This window comes from Dendropsophus ebraccatus, chromosome 15 (genome assembly GCF_027789765.1).
Source record: "Dendropsophus ebraccatus isolate aDenEbr1 chromosome 15, aDenEbr1.pat, whole genome shotgun sequence".
Classification (NCBI taxonomy): domain Eukaryota; kingdom Metazoa; phylum Chordata; class Amphibia; order Anura; family Hylidae; genus Dendropsophus; species Dendropsophus ebraccatus.
Window position 1 is genome coordinate 27080023 of NC_091468.1, and position 21075 is coordinate 27101097.

Genomic DNA, 21075 nt, shown 5'->3' on the forward strand with positions numbered 1-21075 from the left:
CAGCGCTATTTTCTCTTCTTTTCCGATAACTACTATAATACTGCTCCTATATACAAGAATATAATTACTATAATACTGCTCCTATGTACAAGAATATAACTACTATAATACTGGTCCTATATACAAGAATATAACTACTATAATACTGCTCCCTGTATACAAGAATATAACTACTATAATACTGCTCCTATATACAAGAATATAACTACTATAATACTGCCCCCCCTATATACAAGAATATAACTACTATAATACTGCCCCTATATACAGGAATATAACTACTATAATACTGCTCCTATATACAAGAATATAACTACTATAATACTGCTCCTATATACAAGAATATAACTAATATAATATTGCTCCTATATACAAGAATATAACTACTATAATACGGTTCAGGGAAGAAAAAGAGTGCTGCACCTCACACCTATGACTGACACTAGTACCTCTCGGCTGCATGAAAAACAATTTTCTTCCCTGAACCATAACTGCTATAATACTGCTCCTATATTCAAGAATATAACTACTATAATACTGCTCCTATATACAAGAATATAACTACTATAATACTGGATTCTTGTATTTAGAATTGTAAAGTGCTGTGGAATATGTTGGTGCATATATGTGTATATATTATGTTATGAGGTATTTGCTCTTGTAGATGAATAACATCATGGCTCCATCCGTCTCCAGGGTTAAACTCTGTGCAATTTCCCTCCTGACATTCAGCAGCTTTCACTCTCTGTCCCCTGAGTGTTCCAGGAAGAAAGGGAGCAGCAATGATTGGTGTCTCTGCTGGAGCCCAGGCCCTGCCTGCTATCACTTTCCCTTTAAATAAAGGGCCGGCCTCCTGTAATTGACACAGTTTCCCTTTGCCAACCAATCGCCTTGCCGGCTGAGCTCTGTGTTTGTTGCAAGTTTCACATTGCTAGAAGGCAGAGCTGCAGACAGAGGCAGTGTGTGTGAGTGCATGAGTGTGTATGTGTGTGAGTGTGATCGGGAGGCAGTACCAGGAGCCAGAGCTATGGATACCACTCCCGGGGGAGCCTGAACTAAACATGAAGCGAAATTAAAGGGGGTCCCTCTACTCCCAGATCTTACTCCAAATCCTAAAAAAAAAACTTAAGAAACTTTTTAAAGTCATTTTTCATTTAACTTTTTGTGCCTAAAGACAAAACAAAAAAAAAAAATTGAAATTCTTGTTGAATTCTTCCTGCTCTTGTGTCTTCTCGGCAATAGATTTGGTGTGTGTGATTGTGTGAGCGTGAGTGTGTTCAATGAGCCTTTAACCCCTTCCTCGCCCTTCGGATTTGTACAATGCTGAAGGTTTTAACCAAGAAGCTGAGGAACCAGAGTTTGAGCGAGCTCCAGCCCTACCAACTCAAGGTACCCCACACTTTTTGTTTTCTTTTTTGGCTTCTTTGCAGCGTCTCAGATGGTGGGGTTTGGTTTTTGGCAGCGTCGGGTTAGGTTTTGCTGTTGGATCACAGGTGCTGGTCTCGGTATGGAATTCTTGGGCCTCTTCAGAAGCTTTTTGGCCACCTTGAAGCTTTTATAGCCCCACAGTATAGAATGCAGGGCCAGCTATTGTGCAAGGCAGGGAGCTGTGTGCATGCTCAGGGCCTAGTTGCATCTGCTTAGCCTTCTCCATAGCTTTCTTCTACAGCCGGATCCTGGTGACATTGCAGCACCCATCACACTTGATCCCCTGAGTATTAGGACATCCCTTTTGATACTTTGTGTTGGAGCAGTGCATACAATGTAGCTGATCACACTAGAGAAGTGATCAGGATGGACTCTAATACCAAACAGAATAGGAAGTTTTAGAGTCTAAACTGCTTCTCACCACCAGGGGGAGCTGGCCTCATAGGAAGTCTGTAGTTGGGGGGTCTTCTTTTGTTAGTGGAAAAGGCATCATGTTGGTAAAAAGTTAGAATTAGAAAAGAAGGTAAAATAGAATGGCGGATTATCAGATTTTCTGGATGGTTGGATTCGCATGAGGCTCTGAGGGCAGAGGGAGGCTGTAGTATAAAGTCTATTCACTGCAGGCAAACAGGAGGTTACTCTGTATTCCCCAATATTAAAAGGAAGGTGCATATATACATTTTGTTCAGTATAAATATACATTGTATTGTGTATATATAGTATTCAGTTCGGTATGTATATACATTGTGTACAGTATAGTATGTATTTACATTGTGTATGGTATGCATATACATTGTGACATTTTACATAGAAATTGAGTACAGAATATATATTGTGTATATTATAGTTTATATTCATTGCGTACTACTGTATATGGAGCACAGTATGGTGTTTATACATTGTGTACTATATATATATATATATATATATATATATTGTATTGTACAGTGTGCCTGTATATATACATTGCGTACAGTATGGTATATAATCATGTACAGTGTTTATACAGTGTATACAGAATGGTATATACATTGTGTGCAGTATATACAGTGTACAGTACAATGTGTGTGTGTGTGTATATATACACTATTTATATACATCCACCAAATCTTCGAGCGGTTGGCACAATCCACATAACAGAGTTGCCAGTCTCGCTCCTGCAGCGGTGGTGCCAACGCAACTAGAGCCCACACAAATAAGGTATATATGGTGGAAACAAAGTTGTGGCACTCACCATCAGGAGACAAGTTTAATATGTATTCATCCATAACCAGATGTAGAGTTAAGAAGCTTGTATTGGTTCATGGATGAATACATTTTTAATTGGAATCCTGATGGTGAGTGCCACAACTTTGTTTCTACCATATATATATTAGTGTGTGCAGTACGGTATATATATTGTGTACAGTAAGGTTTAATTACATGTCTGCAGGTCACAGTATTTCCTGATTATACCTACGCCCATGTATTTTTGCCACCCACCTATTCCTAATAAGCCCCGCCCACCACTGCTATATACTCTATGCCTGCTGGATACTAACCTGTATTCATTAACTGTGTGCAAACTCTGCACCATATACAGAGTGATGGATGTGATGCTGATACATAGTATCAAACCATCAGCCTAGGAAACAAGGCCCTGGATACAAAAACATGGCCACTTTTGTCCTCAGTTTGGATGTGGTTTTGCAGCTCAGTTCCATTGAAGTGAATGGAGCTGAATTGTAATACCCCACACAACCTGAGGACAGGGGTGGTGCTGTTTTTGCAAGTATTTAGCTATATATATTTCTTTTTACTAATCCTGGTGTCATGACATCCCCTGTCCTATCCCTTATACTGTGTACTTTATACGCCCAACCCAAATCATAGCATCCCCCATAGGATTGCATAGAGTGACCCAGCTGCAGCCCACAGGAGTACATTATCCTTGCAGCAGTCTGTGCATAGCCTGCTGCACTGTGCCACATCTGCAGCATGGAGACACAGGGAACATGTATACCTCATGTGCAGCGTCCAGCAGCTGTGTGACCATTGCATAACGTTTCCCATCACTTGTAATAAAGTCTGACTCAGGGAAAAGTGCTGCGTCATGTGACCCCAATATGTGAGCTGATTTGTTGTCATAAGGGGTCTTTTGATTGACCCATAATTCAAAGACCTATTTTTAGGTTGCACATTTAACTTCCTGTCTATGGGCTATGTGTACAATCAGCAGTTAGAGCAAGTTTTTCTCCAGCTATTGCAAATCTACAACTCCCATCATGCCCTAAAAGCCTTATGCTGTCGGAGCATGGTGGGATGTGTAGCTCCGCAACAGCTGGAGAGAGGTTGGAGGACACAGTTCTGGGGCCTAATCTTACTCATTGTGTGTTTCCCTTTAAATGTTTTGCCTAAACCTCTTACATAATGGATGTCACAGGAGACTCTGCGTGCTTTAGCTTCTTATAATAAAGGTTGCTGCCCCTTTAAGAAGAGCCTGGATGCGGGCGGTGACCTCTGCTCCAAACATTTCCTGAACATATGTCCTCTGTTTGCTTATGGAAAACGGCACCAATTGTCACACATGATACCTGACCGCTGACATCACATGTTCCCTGGCTATGCAGTATACAATATATACCATCACCAGCTACACTACCAATGCAGGAGATTTCTAGCTACTCTGCTCCTGTGTCCCCAAGACAACACTTCCTGTCTTGTAGATCAGACTTTTTAACTAATACCATGTCACTGGTTCTCATTGAGGAGACCACTGCAGTGGGGGATTTCCTAGTGCATGATGTTGGTTGTTCCTTGTCTTTCAACGTGTTAAAAGATTTTTGAAGGATAGCGGCAGTCTGCTGGCTGTCACTCCATGTAATAGGAGCGGCAGCAGCGCACCGCCTCAATCTCCTATGGGCCCCTCCTGCAGCTCCCCCCTCGCCCCCCACCCACATATACTCTTACCCGCTTGCTGTCTGTGCGTGTAATAGTGCCATCAGGGACCGGGGAACAAGGAACAAGCGAGCGCTGATCTGACAGGTCCGCGCTCGCTTGCTCCTCACCATTGGCTGACTGGAGAACATCTTCATTTACTGCCAGTTCTGAATGCAAGTCTTGATGTGGGTGGAGGGGAAAAGCACAATCTGTATTTATAATGCTGTGTTTACACGTAAATATTATTGTGCGAATTTGCGCGATAATGATCGAATTCGAACGATAATCGTACCTGTAAACGCAGATAACGATCAAACGACGAGCAAGAAATCATGCAGTTTGATCTTTGAACAAGTTCTCAAATCGTCGTTGATCGTTTGCAAAAAATTCGCAGATCGTTCCGTGTGAACAGTCGTTCGCCGATTTAACCAATGTGTGAGAGAGGCTTAAGCGATCGCAAAACGAATTTTCCGTACAATATATCATACGGTCTAAACGCTGATTGTTATGGAAAAAAAAACGTTACTTCGACATCGTTAATCGTATGATCGGGCCACTTATCGTTTCGTGTAAACGCAGCATTAGACATTGGTGTAATTCCCCTTTAAGAGGACAGCTAAAGTTTCAAACTTTTGATCCTGAATCATCACTTTTGACCTGGTGAGGAGTCATCCATCAGCTGTGACCCCGCATCCTGCTACTTACGTGCTTAGTGGTAGTGGTGGTGGTGGTGGGGGGGGGGGTGTCGTTATTGGCAGTGACAGGTGACTCCATGTAAGTCCCCAGTGAGGCCGGGCACAATGTATACCTGGCTGACACAGATTACATGTTAATTCCACTGCCAGAGATAAATACGGTTTATCCAAGGTCGTGTGGATTAGAGCTGAAACTGGATGGCCGCTGCCAGGTGACTCCGTGGAGCAGATCAGGGGCCGGGGATTTACTTCTCTTTCTTAGATCTGCTGGGACAAAAATACATTTTCATTTGTAGCAAGATCCTCTGGGAAAACAAACATTAAAGGAGAAGCGCCCAAAGTTAGCTGGAAAAAAAGTAAAAAAAAAAACTAACAAAAACCTTACAGCTTGATCTCCTGTGCCCCTGTGGCAACACTTCCTGCCCTTTGCTTTAGCAGTTTAGGCTTGTCATAAGGACATCTTGAGAAGTCTGTGAAAACTTTAGTTGCTGAAGTTATTTGGGCCCTGTCATTTAAAAAAAAACAAAAAACAAAAACATCTTAAGGGTAGCTTCACACGTACCGTATCGCTGCATTTTTAACGCTGCGTTTTTGGTGCGATTTTTGCATGCGAGTTTTGGTTTTCACATGAAAATCATGTGAAAATCAAAACGCGCATGTAAAAAATGCAGCGATAAAAACGCAGCGATACGGTACGTGTGAAGGCACCCTAAAGGGGTTGCCCAGCGAAAATCTTTTTCTTTCAAATCAACTGGCTTTAGAAAGTTATATAGATTTGTAATTTAGTTCTATTTAAAAATCTCAAGTCTTCCCATGCTTATCAACTGCTGTATGTTCTGCAGTAAATATTTTCTTTTTACTCTTAACGCATTGCTCTCTGCTGCCACCTCTGTATAATACAGGAACTGTCCAGAGCAGTAGAGGGTTTTCCATGGGGATTTGCTGCTGCTCTGGATAGTTGCTGTTTCTGACAGAGGTGGCAGCAGAGAGCACTGTGTCAGACTGAAAAGAAAACATTTCCTGCAGGACATACAGCAGCTGATTACAAGTAAATTACAAATCTCTATAACTTTCTGAAACCAGTTAATTTGAAAGAAAAAGATTTTACTGGATAACGCCTTTAATATGTGTTAGAGACGTGTCAGAAGTTTTGATCAGTTGAGGTCTGGGTTGGGAGAAGCATGCGATTAGGCACCTCACTCCCTATGTTGTTGCAGGTATAGATCTAGATTAACCCTTTATAATGTTCTGTCATAGGAAATCCATCTATCAATAAAACATTGATGAGGTCAGTATTTAGATTGCAGCCGATAACAATGATGCCATTTGGTGCACCATTAATGCTGACATCCCCCTAGTGCCCCTCTGACTTACCTGTCTTTGCCCTTAACCCAGATGCATTGACTATAACGGGAGATAAACAAATTCAGAGAATCTGTTTCAGGTTCAGTATGGATGAATTGATTGATTTGATATAGACAAAGTATCTTTATTTTATAAAGTTTATTACAATTTTGCAGAACTTTATAGAGTGATTGGTCTGGCCCTTTAAAGCCAAGCAGCAGAGTCCAGCAGTGAATATGGACTCTGTGCCCATATGGAGAATGAATGGTTCCTTGTTGGCATCATTGTGACAGCTGCCGCGTGGTCCACAACAATACCCCATGTCTGGGAGACGGGAGCAAGCGGCCCCATCCTCACGTGTAGCTGGCCTGTGCCTCGGCTGATGTCAGGCTGTTTGGCTGCAGCACCCTGTATCATATGACCAGCTCTGCTATCTTCACTGCAATGCCAGCAGAAACTGCAATAATGGCTTCAGTCTAAGGACAGGAGCAGTGACTAAAGTGGCACAGTTTCTATTCTGTGCAGATTGATATTTATAGGGGTCAGAGCTCCACACCCCCTGCATAGACACAGTACTAGTCGTATTCTGACAACCGGCAGCCACCACTAGAGGGGGCTGTGCATACAGTAAATTCAATAACACCTCTTAGTGAATCCGGCCGGCAGGGCACCCAAATCTGCGCCCGGCGTACCAAATCTACACCTGCTTCCTCCCTGCCTCCTCCCTGCCTTATCAAACACCCCCAAGCTCCGCCAGCACGCCCATCGGGCGAGCCAGGTGTACGGGAGGCGTACGCCAGGGAGAAGGGGCACATCTGCACCTTCTCCCTGGCGTACGCCTCCTCCATTGCCGCGCGCTATGCATACATGAATATGCATAGTGGGCGGCACAGAGCAATCCCTAGGCCCGTCCGGAGCAACCCCCTCCCGTGCTGCCTAGCCCACCCCCTCCTGTGCTGCCTAGCTTACCCCCTCCCAGCCGATCAGAAGCCCAGGAAAGTATGCTGGTCATTGCCACAGTACCATCCACCTGGGCTGACGTGGATGGTAAAGCTCAGCCCAGGATCCCAGCGCCGATTACACTCCTGCTATCTGCATACTGTGGCAATGACCAGCATACTTTCCTGGTCTTCTGAGCAGCATGGGAGGGGGTTGCTCCAGGCGGGCCAAGGGGTTGCTTTGTGTCGCCCACTATGCATATTCATGTATGGAGGGGGCGGCACTGGGGAAGGCGGACTGGGCGAGCCATGCTGGTGCTCGCGCTTAGGGTGACGCCCCAAATTCTCCTAAACCCCTCATTAGCATAGGGGCAATTAGGAGCTATCGTAGGAATGTGGGCCAGAAGAGCAGATTTATTACCAGCCCTGCGCTTACCAGGTAATGATCTACTGCGGCATATGAGCAGGTTCATATGGATGATGCCGCTTTAAATTTGCAGCCCCGTGCCCAACGGCCGGTGACTAGAGTATCTGTGCCCTAACTTTGCACCACCCCTCCGTCCCTCCTCCCCACCCTCTTCATCATTAGGAATGCCACTGGAACATTGTGCCTTAATGATCCAGCCCATGTTCAGTATTCATACAGCTGATGAATAGGAGACAATCTGCCTGGAGCATTCCTAATGAGGAGGGTGGGGAGGAGGGACAGAGAGGTTGTGCCAGCCTAATGCATACACAATGTAAGCCTCGGCCGTTGGGCACGGGGCTGCCAGTTTAAAATTAGTTTTTTAGGACAATAACTGCATCCCTGGCTGAACGGACCACAGGACAGATCTTTGATTAAAAGCAGCTATCCGAAGGTACAAGCGATTTGGGGGGTCAAATTGTGGGTACAAAGTCGCTTTTAAGCTCTGGCCAAGTCCTACCTTTATGTTGCTGCCATGTGACTTAACTTCATTCTAGGCAATAAAGAAGTGAGCCGCACAATGCGTTCTGCAAGCAGGGACCCAGTAAGAATGTGAATGCAGCTCTGAGTGTGACTAGAGCACAATGATGTGATTCCCAGCTGCTTTCACCTCTAGTTCTCATTGTATCACCCATCCGTGCTTGTACTGATCCATAACAATCAGATTATTGATTTTATTTATTTATTTTCATTGCTTACCAGCGAATGAAGTGTTAAAGGGATCGAATTGAAATCTGCAGTAAATTTCCCATGATATCCATGACCTCAGGATGTGACCTGACTCATTACCACTGGCCGTGGACCCGACTGCAGCTTTTCAGGAAACGAGGGACTGGGGAGCCAGGCATGAAGGTTTCTCAGCTCTGGCTCCGCTCCTCTAGGATCGCTGGTGTGATACACAAAAAGCCCTTTGTGAGCTGGAATGATGGCACAACGGATAAGAGGAAAGAGAGAAGGCCTGGGCTGAAAACACAGAGAGCCAGGGAGGATTATCCTAAGTATGGATGACTCCTGGCTATGAGGGTCACCCTGCAGCCGCCCTTGTACCTCTCATTTTCCCTAATGAGCCTTTTAAAAGCTTCAGGGTGCCCGCTGGGCCTTCCTCTTCCTTCAGGTTTTCCTGTGGGCCTTTGCCTTCCATATGGTGCTCTCCCTTCTGGGTGCGCCTTAGGTCCTCCACTTGCTTTAGGGGGCCTTTAGGGTTTCCTTCGGGTTCTGCATTTTTTAGGGTGCCCCCTGGGTAATCTGCATGCTTTGTGATGCCCCCTGTGCCTTTACTTTATGATTTTCTTCCCCCATAATTATAATTTGGCTTGGCCTATGCCAGTATTCGGTCAATCGCTCTTGACAGGAACACTGGCGTTCATTAACCTCACTGAATTTTGAAGTCACCTGCTTGCCCTATGTCGCTCTCTCCTCTGTGAACTATCTCATACTCCACCCGAGGGTTTTTTCTAAACCAGAAAGACCATCATCCACCACAGCTAACAGCTCCGCTGCTTGTGGACTAATCATCCGATCCAATACATATTACATGGAATAACCATGAGCAAAGTAATCTGACCTAGATGATCTAAATATTGATATTGAATTTTTGAAGAAAACAGCAGCACAGAGCATTTCAGGAAAAGGCTGCTTTGATTGTGTAAGACATCACAACTAGAGATGAGCGAACCTCGAGCATGCTCGAGTCAATCCGAATGCTTTCGGCATTTGATTAGCGGTGGCTGCTGAAGTTGGATAAGGCCCTAAGGCTATGTGGAAATCCTGGATATAGTCATTGGCTGTATCCATGTTTTCCAGACAACCTTAGAGCTTTATCCAAGTTCAGCAGCCCCAGCTAATCAAATACCGAATGTTCGGGTTCAGATAGACTCGAACCCGAACCCGATTCGCTCATCTCTAATCACAACCTAAAAGTGGAACGAGAAGGGTCTCCGCAGCACAGAGCATTTCAGCATAGGAGTATGTTAATTTAGTGGAAAGTCACAGATTGGTCACATTGAAAGAGCAGCAGCACAGAGGATTTCTGAATAGAAAGTGTGCTGTGCCAGCTTAAAGCATGGTTACCTGCAGCACAGAGTATTTCAGACAAGAATGCTTTGGGTGATGATAAAGAAGCCTTCCTATATCTGTCTTGTTTTTAGAAAACAAATTCAGCAGCTGCAAGGTCAGAATACATGAGATGTATCTAGAACATGTTACATAAGCAGTTCCCCACACACCCGCTCTGTTCCTTATCACTTGCGGTCATGCACTCTCAGTTTACTCCGGTGAGCAGTGAGTAGGTGTTATTCTACACGTAGGCTCTGTCTCTGCAACTATACTGCACAGCCACAGTGTACTGCTGCTGGTAACGTTGTATGCTCTCCTAATGATCAATGGAGACAGAGAACAGATCCAAGGATTTCCCATAATGCTGTTTCCATCAGTCCCATAGGATTTAACTGGACCCTTTCTCGCTGTGTTCAGTGGGGGTCCTATATTTTGACCCCCCCCACACACACACACTAATGTCATTTTGATGAAGAACAGTCAAAGCAATGTGTTATACATATCATTTCATAATCACTTTAGAAAAGATCCTTAACAAACAAGATAAAGAGACTTTATTATGTGTTTCCATTTTCAAAAGTTTAAAGACCTAAACTATTTTTTTTACTATATAACTATAACTACTATAATACTCCCTATCTACAAGAATATAACTACTATAACACTGCTCCTATATACAGGAATATAACTACTATAATACTGCTCCAATATACAAGAATATAACTACTATAATACTGCTCCTATATACAGGAATATAACTACTATAATACTGCTCCAATATACAAGAATATACCTACTATAATACTGCTTGTATATACAAGAATATAACTACTATAATACTGCCCCCTATATACAGGAATATAACTACTATAATACTGCTCCTATATACAGGAATATACCTACTATAATACTGCCCCTATATACAAGAATATAACTACTATAATACTGCTCCTATATACAAGAATATAACTACCATAATACTGCTCCTATATACAAGAATATAGCTACTGTAATACTGTTCCTATATACAAGAATATAACTACTATAATACTGCTCCTATATACAGGGATATAACTACTATAATACTGCTCCTATATACAAGAATATAACTACTATAATACAGTAGAAACGCTAGCCGGCACTGCCACCTAAAAATTTCTGTATACAAACAAGCATATCTTGCACAAAAGTAGAGTAAATCTAGCACTCACCGATAAGATGTCTTCCAAATCTTGGAATAGCTGTTTCAAGATCCTCCCTTCTTCCAGCCAGGGCCCTGGCCAGAAGAAGGGAGGCTGCTGCTTCCTATATCATAATACTGCCCCTATGTATAAGAATATAACTACTATAATACTGCTCCTATATACACAAATATAACTACTATAATACTGCCCCTTTATACAAGAATATAACTACTATAATACTGCCTCCTATATGTAGGAATATAACTACTATAATACTGCCTCCTATGTACAAGAATATAACTACTATAATACTGCTCCTATATACAAGAATATAACTACTATAATACTGCTGCTATATACAAGAATATAACTACTATAATACTGCTCCTATATACAAGAATATAACTACTATAATACTGCTCCTATATTCAAGAATATAACTACTATAATACTGCTCCTATGCTCCCTATGTCCAGGTGTCCTCTCTGGATGTCACATACAGGGATAAGTGTTTGGAGATCTCCCTCTCTCTTCGTCCAGTGCAGTGTTGCTGTAAGGGAAACCTTTGATGCTTCTCTCTTCCCACAACCCTCTTCCTGAGCAGTGTTCCAATGTGGAGGCCTCACGCCTGCTGATCTAGGTGGAACTGAACTTTCCGTCTCTCGTTCAGTGTGGAGTCATCCCGCAAAAGACCTTGTTGCCAGCCGTGGCCTTGGACTTTTAGGATTAGGGTATAAGTCATCTAGCTTCTTGCTGTCTTGTCAGTGAATATTTGATCCCAGCTGAATGGCCGCCCTTCTGTATGAGATGTATTTGTTCACTTTCTATGTACTGAGAGGGGACATTTTGGGTAAATTTGTCAGAGCCATTAAGGACCAGTTAGCGGGAGTAGATTTCCATTAAAGACTTGCTGTTTCTTTCCAAGCTTGGCAGCGAGCGGCGTGTCATGACTGGCTGACTCCTCTGTGCCACTTGGCGTCTTCAGATACCGAGTATTCCAGCTGCCGGAGAAAAGCGCTTAAAGCATCAGGAGATTTAGCATTTCTGGATGTATCGTTCTTTTACAAGGAGTTGTTTATGGTTAGAAAAACATGGCTGCTTTCTTCTTGAACTGGTGTCACCTCTGTCTATGAGGTTATGTCAGACACTGCAGCTAAACTGTAATACCACACACAATCTGTGGTCAGGTTTGGTGCTGTTTATGGAGGAAAGCAGACGTGTTTTTGTAATTGTAAGGAATTCCTGTAAATTAAAGGACTATTTCTACTGAGCAGAGCCTGTCCACTCATTCCCCTTAAATCTATGAAATTTCTCTAATGAGTGTGGGCGTCTTAGGCCTTGTAACCATTACAATCATAAGGGGTTCCAGCCAATAACCCCCGAACAAAGTTAGTCTCTATGACTCTTTGCAATGACTTTGTCCTTTAACTAGATTTCCCACTTTGTATTTTGTTCTCGGCAGCATTATAGAAAAATTAATTAAATTAAAGAACAGTCTGGGTTACACACCCCCAGTTAACTCCGGCTTCATGCAAACCACTGTTCATACAGAGCATGCTCTGTTGTGAGGCATTGTGGGAGATGCTGTGTTTGCACCATGAACCAGAGAGTAATGTGCTCTTGGATCTCTGCTCTGTGTGCCCTTTCTTTCCATCAATTGATATATCACTAAGAAAAGTCAGCAGATACAGGGGGTCTGTGAACCGTGATCAGTAGCGGATTGTGATGGGACATCAATACTTATTGCATTTAGCTTGGACAGAAATGATGGTTCCACCACTGACATGAACAGGACTGTGATGTATATGCCAGCTGAATCGTGAATGCAGCTCTGGATGTGATTGCAGTAGAAGACCTCATGGATCATAACCCTGGTGACATACGTCAGCGGATCAGCTCATTGTTATTAGCACTGTCAGTCTCCATTAATTTGCTCTTTAGGAACGGACACTAAACCTTTCTGAGTGCATTCCTCCTGCACCATGATCAGTGGCATGGAAGCATGCCTGGCCCGTGCCCATATAAGAGACTAGACACCAGCTAGAGGAATGCCTCATGGAAGCCTACTGTGCTGGAGACCTCTCCGAACCAGACAAGAAATTGCTCACTTGTTCACATTACATATCCTCCAGCGCTTAATATGGTTCTCTGCACATGGAAACAAATAGGTGTCTGGGAGAAAGCCTGAAAATATGTGATGCCAGGTGCTTGGTGATCCTGCCAAGAGCACCATGCTATTAATAATAGGCCATGTACTTGGTTATCTGTATCTGGGAAAGCTGGGTGACTACTAAAATGGCTGCAATATTAGTTCCTATACAGGTTATCACCCATCTTTCCTAATGTCTTTGCAAACAGCTGTATGTTCCTGCATACATACTGTCTAATCTGGACCCTGGGAAAGCTGGGTAACATGTGAAGAGTGAGTCTATAATCTCCTCCAGTCCCTTCCAAGTCTGCACCCACGACTGATCTTCGGTCTCCATCCTCTTCTCTCTGGCAGCCAGGACTGGTGGTGTCCTATATACATCTCTATAGTGAGCCCCCATTGATGCAGCTTTGTCAGGTCGACACCTCCTCGGCTGCCGTCAGCGGCCAGCAGATCCAGGTGCTCTGCCATACGTGCCAATAATCTAGATTTACATGGTAATTTCTCAGCCAAGTGCTGCGGGATCATTTCTGCCCGGCTGAATAGAGAACATTGTTCACTAAGAGCCTTCGCCTCTACTTAAAGGGGCAATGAACCTAAAGTCCTGAGCTTATAATACCCCAGCATATTGGACATGCTGAAAATGTGTAACATGAAGAATTGTCAGGGGGATAAAGACTCCTCTGAATCTAGGATGCCCAACTCTTAATGTGGCTGATAACGGAATAATCTGCTTTGATGTACAAGGCTAATTATTGTGATAATACAAAACAATGTGCTTTTTTTTTTTAATTAGTAAACCGGTGGTGCAGTCCTTTTTGTTTTTGTTTTTTGAAACGTCACCCGGTTCCCGCACTTGCCACCATTCTTTTGCCATGTACTAGCCCGGCTCTATGCTCTGGGGGCATGCCCGATGCCACTCAGTGTGACCGTATCCCCTCCTCTCTAATGCGCATCCGTTGATTCAAATGGAGCCACATCACAGAGGGGAGGGGATATCGTCACATTGGGGGATGGCGGCATGCCCTCAGTGCAGAGAGCTAGTGCATGGCTAAAGAACATTGGCAAGTGTGGGAACCGGGTGGCGTTTAAAAAAAAAAAAAAAAAAAAAAGGACCACACCACCGGCATCCCCGTAACAATCGGCTAATGTAAAAAATGTACCTGATGGTACATTTGCTTTAAGCATGGTGGCTTTTGTTTATAGAAGTATACAGTGAAGTCAGCGCATGGTTGTATGCTGCAATATTTATCGCCCTTATATGAACTCATGGTTTTGTCAGCTGGTTTTGTTCTGATCACTAAACACGTTTTCCCTGTTACATATTGACAAAGCTGATCCTCCATGTGGAGGAGGAGAAAACTTACCCCATCTACAACAAATGCTTTACTCCTAATAGAACTAAACTGTAACAAAAGAAAAAATCTGATTACTAAAGCAAAACAAATATCTTTTTGTATTTCTACTCAATTCAGTTTATTCATTTTCTTAATCACCATTTTACACATTTTATATTTAATTACTTATCCTGTACTGAGTTACATCCTTTATTATACTCCAGAGCTGCACTCACTATTCTGCTGGTGGGGTCACTGTGTATATACATTACATTACTGATCCTGTACTGATCCTGAGTTACATCCTGTATTATACTCCAGAGCTGCACTCACTATTCTGCTGGTGGGGTCACTGTGTACATACATTACATTACTGATCCTGTACTGATCCTGAGTTACATCCTGTAGTATACTCCAGAGCTGCTCTCACTATTCTGATGGTAGGGTCACTGTGTACATAATAATAATAATAATAATAATAATAATTTTTATTTATATAGCGCCAACAGATACATTACATTACTTATCCTGTACTGATCCTGTATTCTGTATTATACTCCAGAGCTGCACTCGCTATTCTGCTGGTGGGGTCACTGTGTACATACATTATATTATCTATCCTGTACTGATCCTGAGTTATATCCTTTTATTATACTTCAGAGCTGCTTTCACTATTCTGCTGGTGGATCACAGGATTGTCTCTAGCAGCATCCATTTTTTACTTTGTCACTTTATAATATATGATGACAGTTTCTTTTACATGGGAAACCCTCAACATGAACATTTCATGCGCTTAAACTGTATTCCAGGAAATCCTATAAACTATCATCTCCACCATCATAATCTGATAGAAAAGAACCGTTGTGTCGATCATCATTCTTGTCACTATAGAGATCTGGACTTGCAGATTGTAAGAGTCGTGAAGATTCCTAACATAAAGCACATGTCTGTGGTTAAACTGAATCACTTTATGGGTTTGCAGATTTTTGCATTTTGATGATTTACATACAGACCACAAAATGTGTCACATGTTTGATGTATGGAGAGAGTAATGGAAACAACCAATAAAGTCATACAGTGAAACTGGCTCTGTGATCAATGCAGAAAGTTTTCTCTAGTATCATATAATTGGGAATGCAGAAAAATGAATCTGGTAGTGGATTAGGGAAAGGATAATGGTCAGCGAAATATCCAGTTTGCCAGTCTTTTCCTCGGTTTTGTCACCAATACACAGTCTCCAAGCACTCTGACAACCTGAAGCATATGTCTTCTATTATACTGCCCATATAAAAGAATATAACTGCTATAATACTGATCCCTATATACAAGAATATAACTACTATAATACGGTTCAGGGAAGAAAAAGAGTGCTGCACCTCGCACCTATGGCTAATACTAGTACCTCTTGGCTGCATAAAAAACATCAGAATTCTGTATGTGAATTGATCAAGCCACACTGCCCCATGTACCTCGTGCAGGTATCTGATACACATGGGTCCCTACACTAAGTCCACACTGTGCCGGTCAGCGACCACCACCCCCGCAGGCGTGCACAGTCAGGGAAGGGAGGCCATGGAACGGCCCTGCAACCCCCATGCCACAGGACCAGACCCAAAAATGCCACACCAAAACCCAGCCAGCACCACCGGCGGAGGAAGCTGCCCCCAAACAGCACAAGTCTGGATAAGGTATTGCACTCACCATAGCTATCAAAGATAGAATGGGACAGACAGGAGGGATTAAAACCATGAGCACTCAGGTGTCTCCTGCTAATTGCGGTCATGTGGGTCTCACCAGGAGGAGTGCAAAACACGAAGAAAAGAGAGAAACAAAATACGGTTCAGGGAAGAAAAAGAGTGCTGCACCTCGCACCTATGGCTGATACTAGTACCTCTCGGCTGCATAAAAAACATCAGAATTCTGTATGTGAATTGATCAAGCCACACTGCCCCATGTACCTCGTGCAGGTCTGATACACATGGGTCCCTACACTAAGTCCACACTGGGCCAGTCAGCGGTGGTACACAGGGCAATATGGCTTGATCAATTCATATACAGACACTCTGGTGTTGATTTTTAATATAGGCCTAGCGGCATTAGTATCAGCCATAGATGGGATGTGCAGCGGTTCCATTCTCTCCAGTTCGTGTTTTACAGTTCTCCCTCTCTGAACAGCTAGCACTCCTTTATAAGACCCACATGACCAAAATTAGCAGGATATGCCTGTGCTCACATGTCTGGACCCTATGTCTTCCCCATTCTGTGAGAGCAGCAATGGTAAGTGTAATACCATATCCATACTTGTGTCGTTTGGGGGCAGCCTTCCCCGCCGGTGGTGCTGGCTGAGTTTTGGTGGGGCTTTTTGGGTCTGGTCATGTGACATTGGGGTTGCAGGGCCGTTCCATGGCCTCCCTTCCCTGCACGTGCATGCTTTGCGGGGTTGGCGGTCGCTGACCGACACGGTGTGGAGTTAGCGTAGGGACCCGTGTGGACCAGAGGACATGCGCGGTGGTACACGGGGCTATATGGCTTGATCAATTCATATACAGACACTCTGGTGTTGATTTTTAATATAGGCCTAGCGGCATTAGTATCAGCCATAGATGGGATGTGCAGCCGTTCCATTCTCTCCAGTTCGTGTCATAACTACTATAATACTGCTCCTATATACAAGAATATAACTACTATAATACTGCCCCTATATACAAGAATATAACTACTATAATACTGCCCCTATATACAAGAATATAACTACTATAATATTGCTGCTATATACAAGAATATAACTACTATAATACTGCCCCTATATACAAGAATATAACTACTATAATACTGCTGCTATATACAAGAATATAACTACTATAATACTGCCCCTATATACAAGAATATAACTACTTTAATAATGCCTATGTATACTATAACTAATATAATAATAATAGTCATGGGGGACATATATCAGGCCTAGTGCAGTGGACCAGTTGCCTGTAGCAACCAACCACACGGAAATGCAGTCCCCAATACCCCCCCTGAAATAAGACTAACAAGCACTTGGAATATAAAGGCCGTGGCACTTTAATAAGGGTAAGCAAATACACTGTTAAGCACCAATATCATAAATAATCAAATAATTTAATCAATAAATAAATCAATAAATAAATAACCGAGCCATAGCTTAACAGAAGGACATGCCCGCCCTGAGAGCAGGGCGACAATACCCCCTCTATCAAAGTGCCACGACAAAGTCCTTGAACATAAGGGAGGGCGGGTGGGAGCAGCTTCTTCTGTACAGCTACTCTGACTGACACAGCTGAGAGCCGGCTCCCCTATAAATACCATTCCAAATCTCCCGCTCTCAGCCAGCTGACCAATCCAAACAGAGGGCACCTTTCTATTTTTAGCTCACTGTATTCCCACACAGCTGTAATCACCAATCACAACGCTGACTGTTGCTAAGCAGAATCTCCAAGGCTTGTGTTACCTGTAGGAATAGAAAGAAGGGGGGGGGGGGGAGAGAACAACTACCACATACATGTAAAACCAAACTTGTACTAAAAAGGGGGGTGGGGGCGCAATCCCGTGTGTCCCCCTTTTATAAAGGGGGGCCCTTTACATTCTAGCTTTCACTTTTAGTTACCTTAATAAATGAAAGCTGTAATCTGATTTGTTGCTATGGTAACTGTTCCTTTGCAATGTTTGATAACTCCCCCCATAGACTCTTTACGCACTTGCCTATTGTAGAACTACAACTCCCAATATGTCTTTTTTGATTTGCTATCTCATCAGCTACTCCTGTCAGAATCACAATGGCCGATACATTGATTAAAGGGCGCCAGTTCCCTACCCTGCAGTGGTAACAAGGAATCTGTGTGACATTTCCGCCGTTGTTTTTCAGTCATTTTGTATGTTGACGATGACAAATCCAGATTTCTAATAAAAATGAAACCTTAGGAGCGGCTCTGGAAGGTTGGAGGTTTTCTTGGCCGAGACCAAGGCTGCTCTGAATCTGAAGCTGTTTTCCTGTTAATAAGCTCATGGGACGAGGCAAAAGGGTCACCGGGACTGGCTGCCAAAACGCTTACTACATGCCCGGGCCCAGCAAGGCTGTAGATTGTTACATCGGGGCATAGGGATTGTGGAGACCCTGCATGGCAGTCGCTCCATACCAATTGGCCGGGCCCAGTGAGACTGTGCAGTATTACTCCGGGGTGCAGTGATTGTATAGACCCAGAGGGGCAATTACTCCATACCAGAAGTTGGGGTCTATGGGGCTGTGGAGTGTTACACTGGGTACAGGTATTGTTTAGACCCCCACTCCATAACTTGGTATTATTGTTCAGGAATAAAGGAAAAGCTGAGTGAAAATATCTGAAATGTATATAATAGTTGTCACTCAGCTTTCCCACACTCCTGAATGGAAGGCCTGGAGTAGTACTAGAGTAGAGGTGTCTGTATGACTGGAAAACTTCACAGGACTGTTTGTTTAAAAAAGCTTAGTCATCCCCCTGTAGTAGCTGTAATTGGGGTCTTAATAGCTGTCACCCAACTTTTCTAAACTCGCGAATAACGAACCTGGACTGGTGTTAGAATCAATAGCGTGTCGCTAAATAAACGTATAGGCTTCTTGTGTGGGATTAAAGAAAAGCTGAGTGAAAAGTGCCTGTAATTGAGGAGTCATAATAGTTGTCACCCAGTTTTCCCAAACTGCTGAATGAAAGTTTTTAAAAGGAGTGGGATGTATATTAGCAAAAAATCTTAACAGATCTACTGTTCAGGATTCAAGGAAAGCTGAGTGAAATTATTAGTGAGAGCTATAATGGGGGCCATAGGAATTGTCACCCAGCTTTTCCAGACTCCTGAATGACACATCTGAATTAGTACCAGAGTATGGTGGTTTTGTTACGTATTCCTTTACAGACAACTTTACAGAGCTGTTGTTCAGAATGCATAGAAATCTGAGTGAAAGCCTCTCTAAGTGCCATTAGGGGAGGTATAATTAGTATTGAAGTGAGAGGTGAGATTTATATCCTAGCATTATCATAACTTAACAGACTTGTTGTTCGGGTCTCAAGGAAAGTTGAGTAAATAACTAGGAGCTGAAGTAAAGGACAAAATATTTGTAACTCAACTTTCCCAGACCCCTGCATAAAAGATATGTATCAGTACTGGAGTAAAGGGTATGTGTCACTGAATGACAGATCTGGTCAGGAGAAGTTGAGTGAAAACTCAAAGGAATTCTGTAATTGGGGTTGAGTTGTTGCACAGCTTTCCCAAACTCTTACATTACTGGGGTATAACGGTATGTATCAATGAATTTGGTACATTTATTCACGATTCACTGAATACCCAATGAGGGCAGTAGTTGCAGTCATAATGGTTTCCACCCATCTTTTCTAGAAACATTAAACATGTCTGGATAAAATCAGATCTTGGCAAAAGACGCTGACTCTGATGACATTTATTGGTGATTTATTTTTCCGATTTGGGGGGGGGGGGGGGGAATTAGAAATCACATATACTTTACATTATCTGCGTTGTGATTCTGGAGGGTCCTGGCTGTAGACAGTTTTGTCTCAGAGGGGCTCACTGTAACCCTCCCCTCCCCCACCTGTGATCATAGATTTTGGGCTCAGCTCATACAGCGTTTTGGAAGGCGTTGAGGCTATTGCTTCCAGGATCCAGTTTATGGTGGTTTTTATGGGTCAGTAAACCTTCCAGGAACATTTAGCGCAATAAGTAATCTATTAATCGGGACTAGTAATTAGGAAGTGGGATTGTCAGCGTGGACGTAGGGGAGCTGAGCTCCGCCAAAGCCTTAAAGGGGCACTTTCCATCACTCTGTTGTCCACAAAATCCACCATCTGTACAACAAGTCTTTATGACCTTTTTTTTGTTGCTTTTGCAAAAATTTCTGTTGGTGACACGAAACCATCAGTAAGCTGGCCAGCTGCTGTTGATGGATCTTGTTTAGAGATGAGCAAACCAGGTTCGGGTTTGAGTCAATCCGAACCCGAACGTTCAGCATATGATTAGCGGTGGCTGCTAAACTTGGATAAAGCTCTAAGGTTGTCTGGAAAACATGGATACAGTCAATGACTATATCCATGTTTTCCACATAGCCTTAGGGCTTTATCCAAGTTCAGCAGCCACCGCTAATTCAATGCCAAAAGTTCGGGTTCGGTTGGACTCAAACATGCTCGAGGTTCCCTCATCTCTAATCTTGTTGTTAATATTCATCTCTATGCAGTACCTTGTATAATAGTGCTCTATCACTGGACAACCTAATTTAAGTATTTAGTGGGTATTAATATTGCATGTTATATGGATCCTTATATGATAGTAAGAGCTCAAAGTTGTAAACAGACATGCATAAAAAGAATAAGATCTGTCAACAGTAGTTTACCAGCTTGTTGAGTTTCCAGATAAAAACTTCAATTTTGATTGGATTTATTACTGTATATTGAAAACTTTTGCAACTTTTTAACATACTTGATATTTCAGTTCCTCATCACTGTAAGAGCTCTGCTGTCAGTCAGTGTATGGAAATATTCCTGTTCATACCT

At 43.0% G+C, this 21075-nt stretch overlaps 1 protein-coding gene across 1 annotated transcript in view; it reads left to right on the forward strand.

Annotated features, from left to right (window-relative positions):
- The first annotated feature begins 917 nt into the window (after positions 1-917).
- The window catches only part of LOC138774246 (uncharacterized), a 75994-nt gene continuing 55836 nt past the window's right edge, over positions 918-21075 (forward strand). Inside the window, exon 1 of the mRNA XM_069954955.1 lies at positions 918-1389. Coding sequence (XP_069811056.1) covers positions 1321-1389 — 69 coding nt within the window. The 5' untranslated portion in view covers positions 918-1320. The remainder of the gene's footprint in view (positions 1390-21075) is intronic.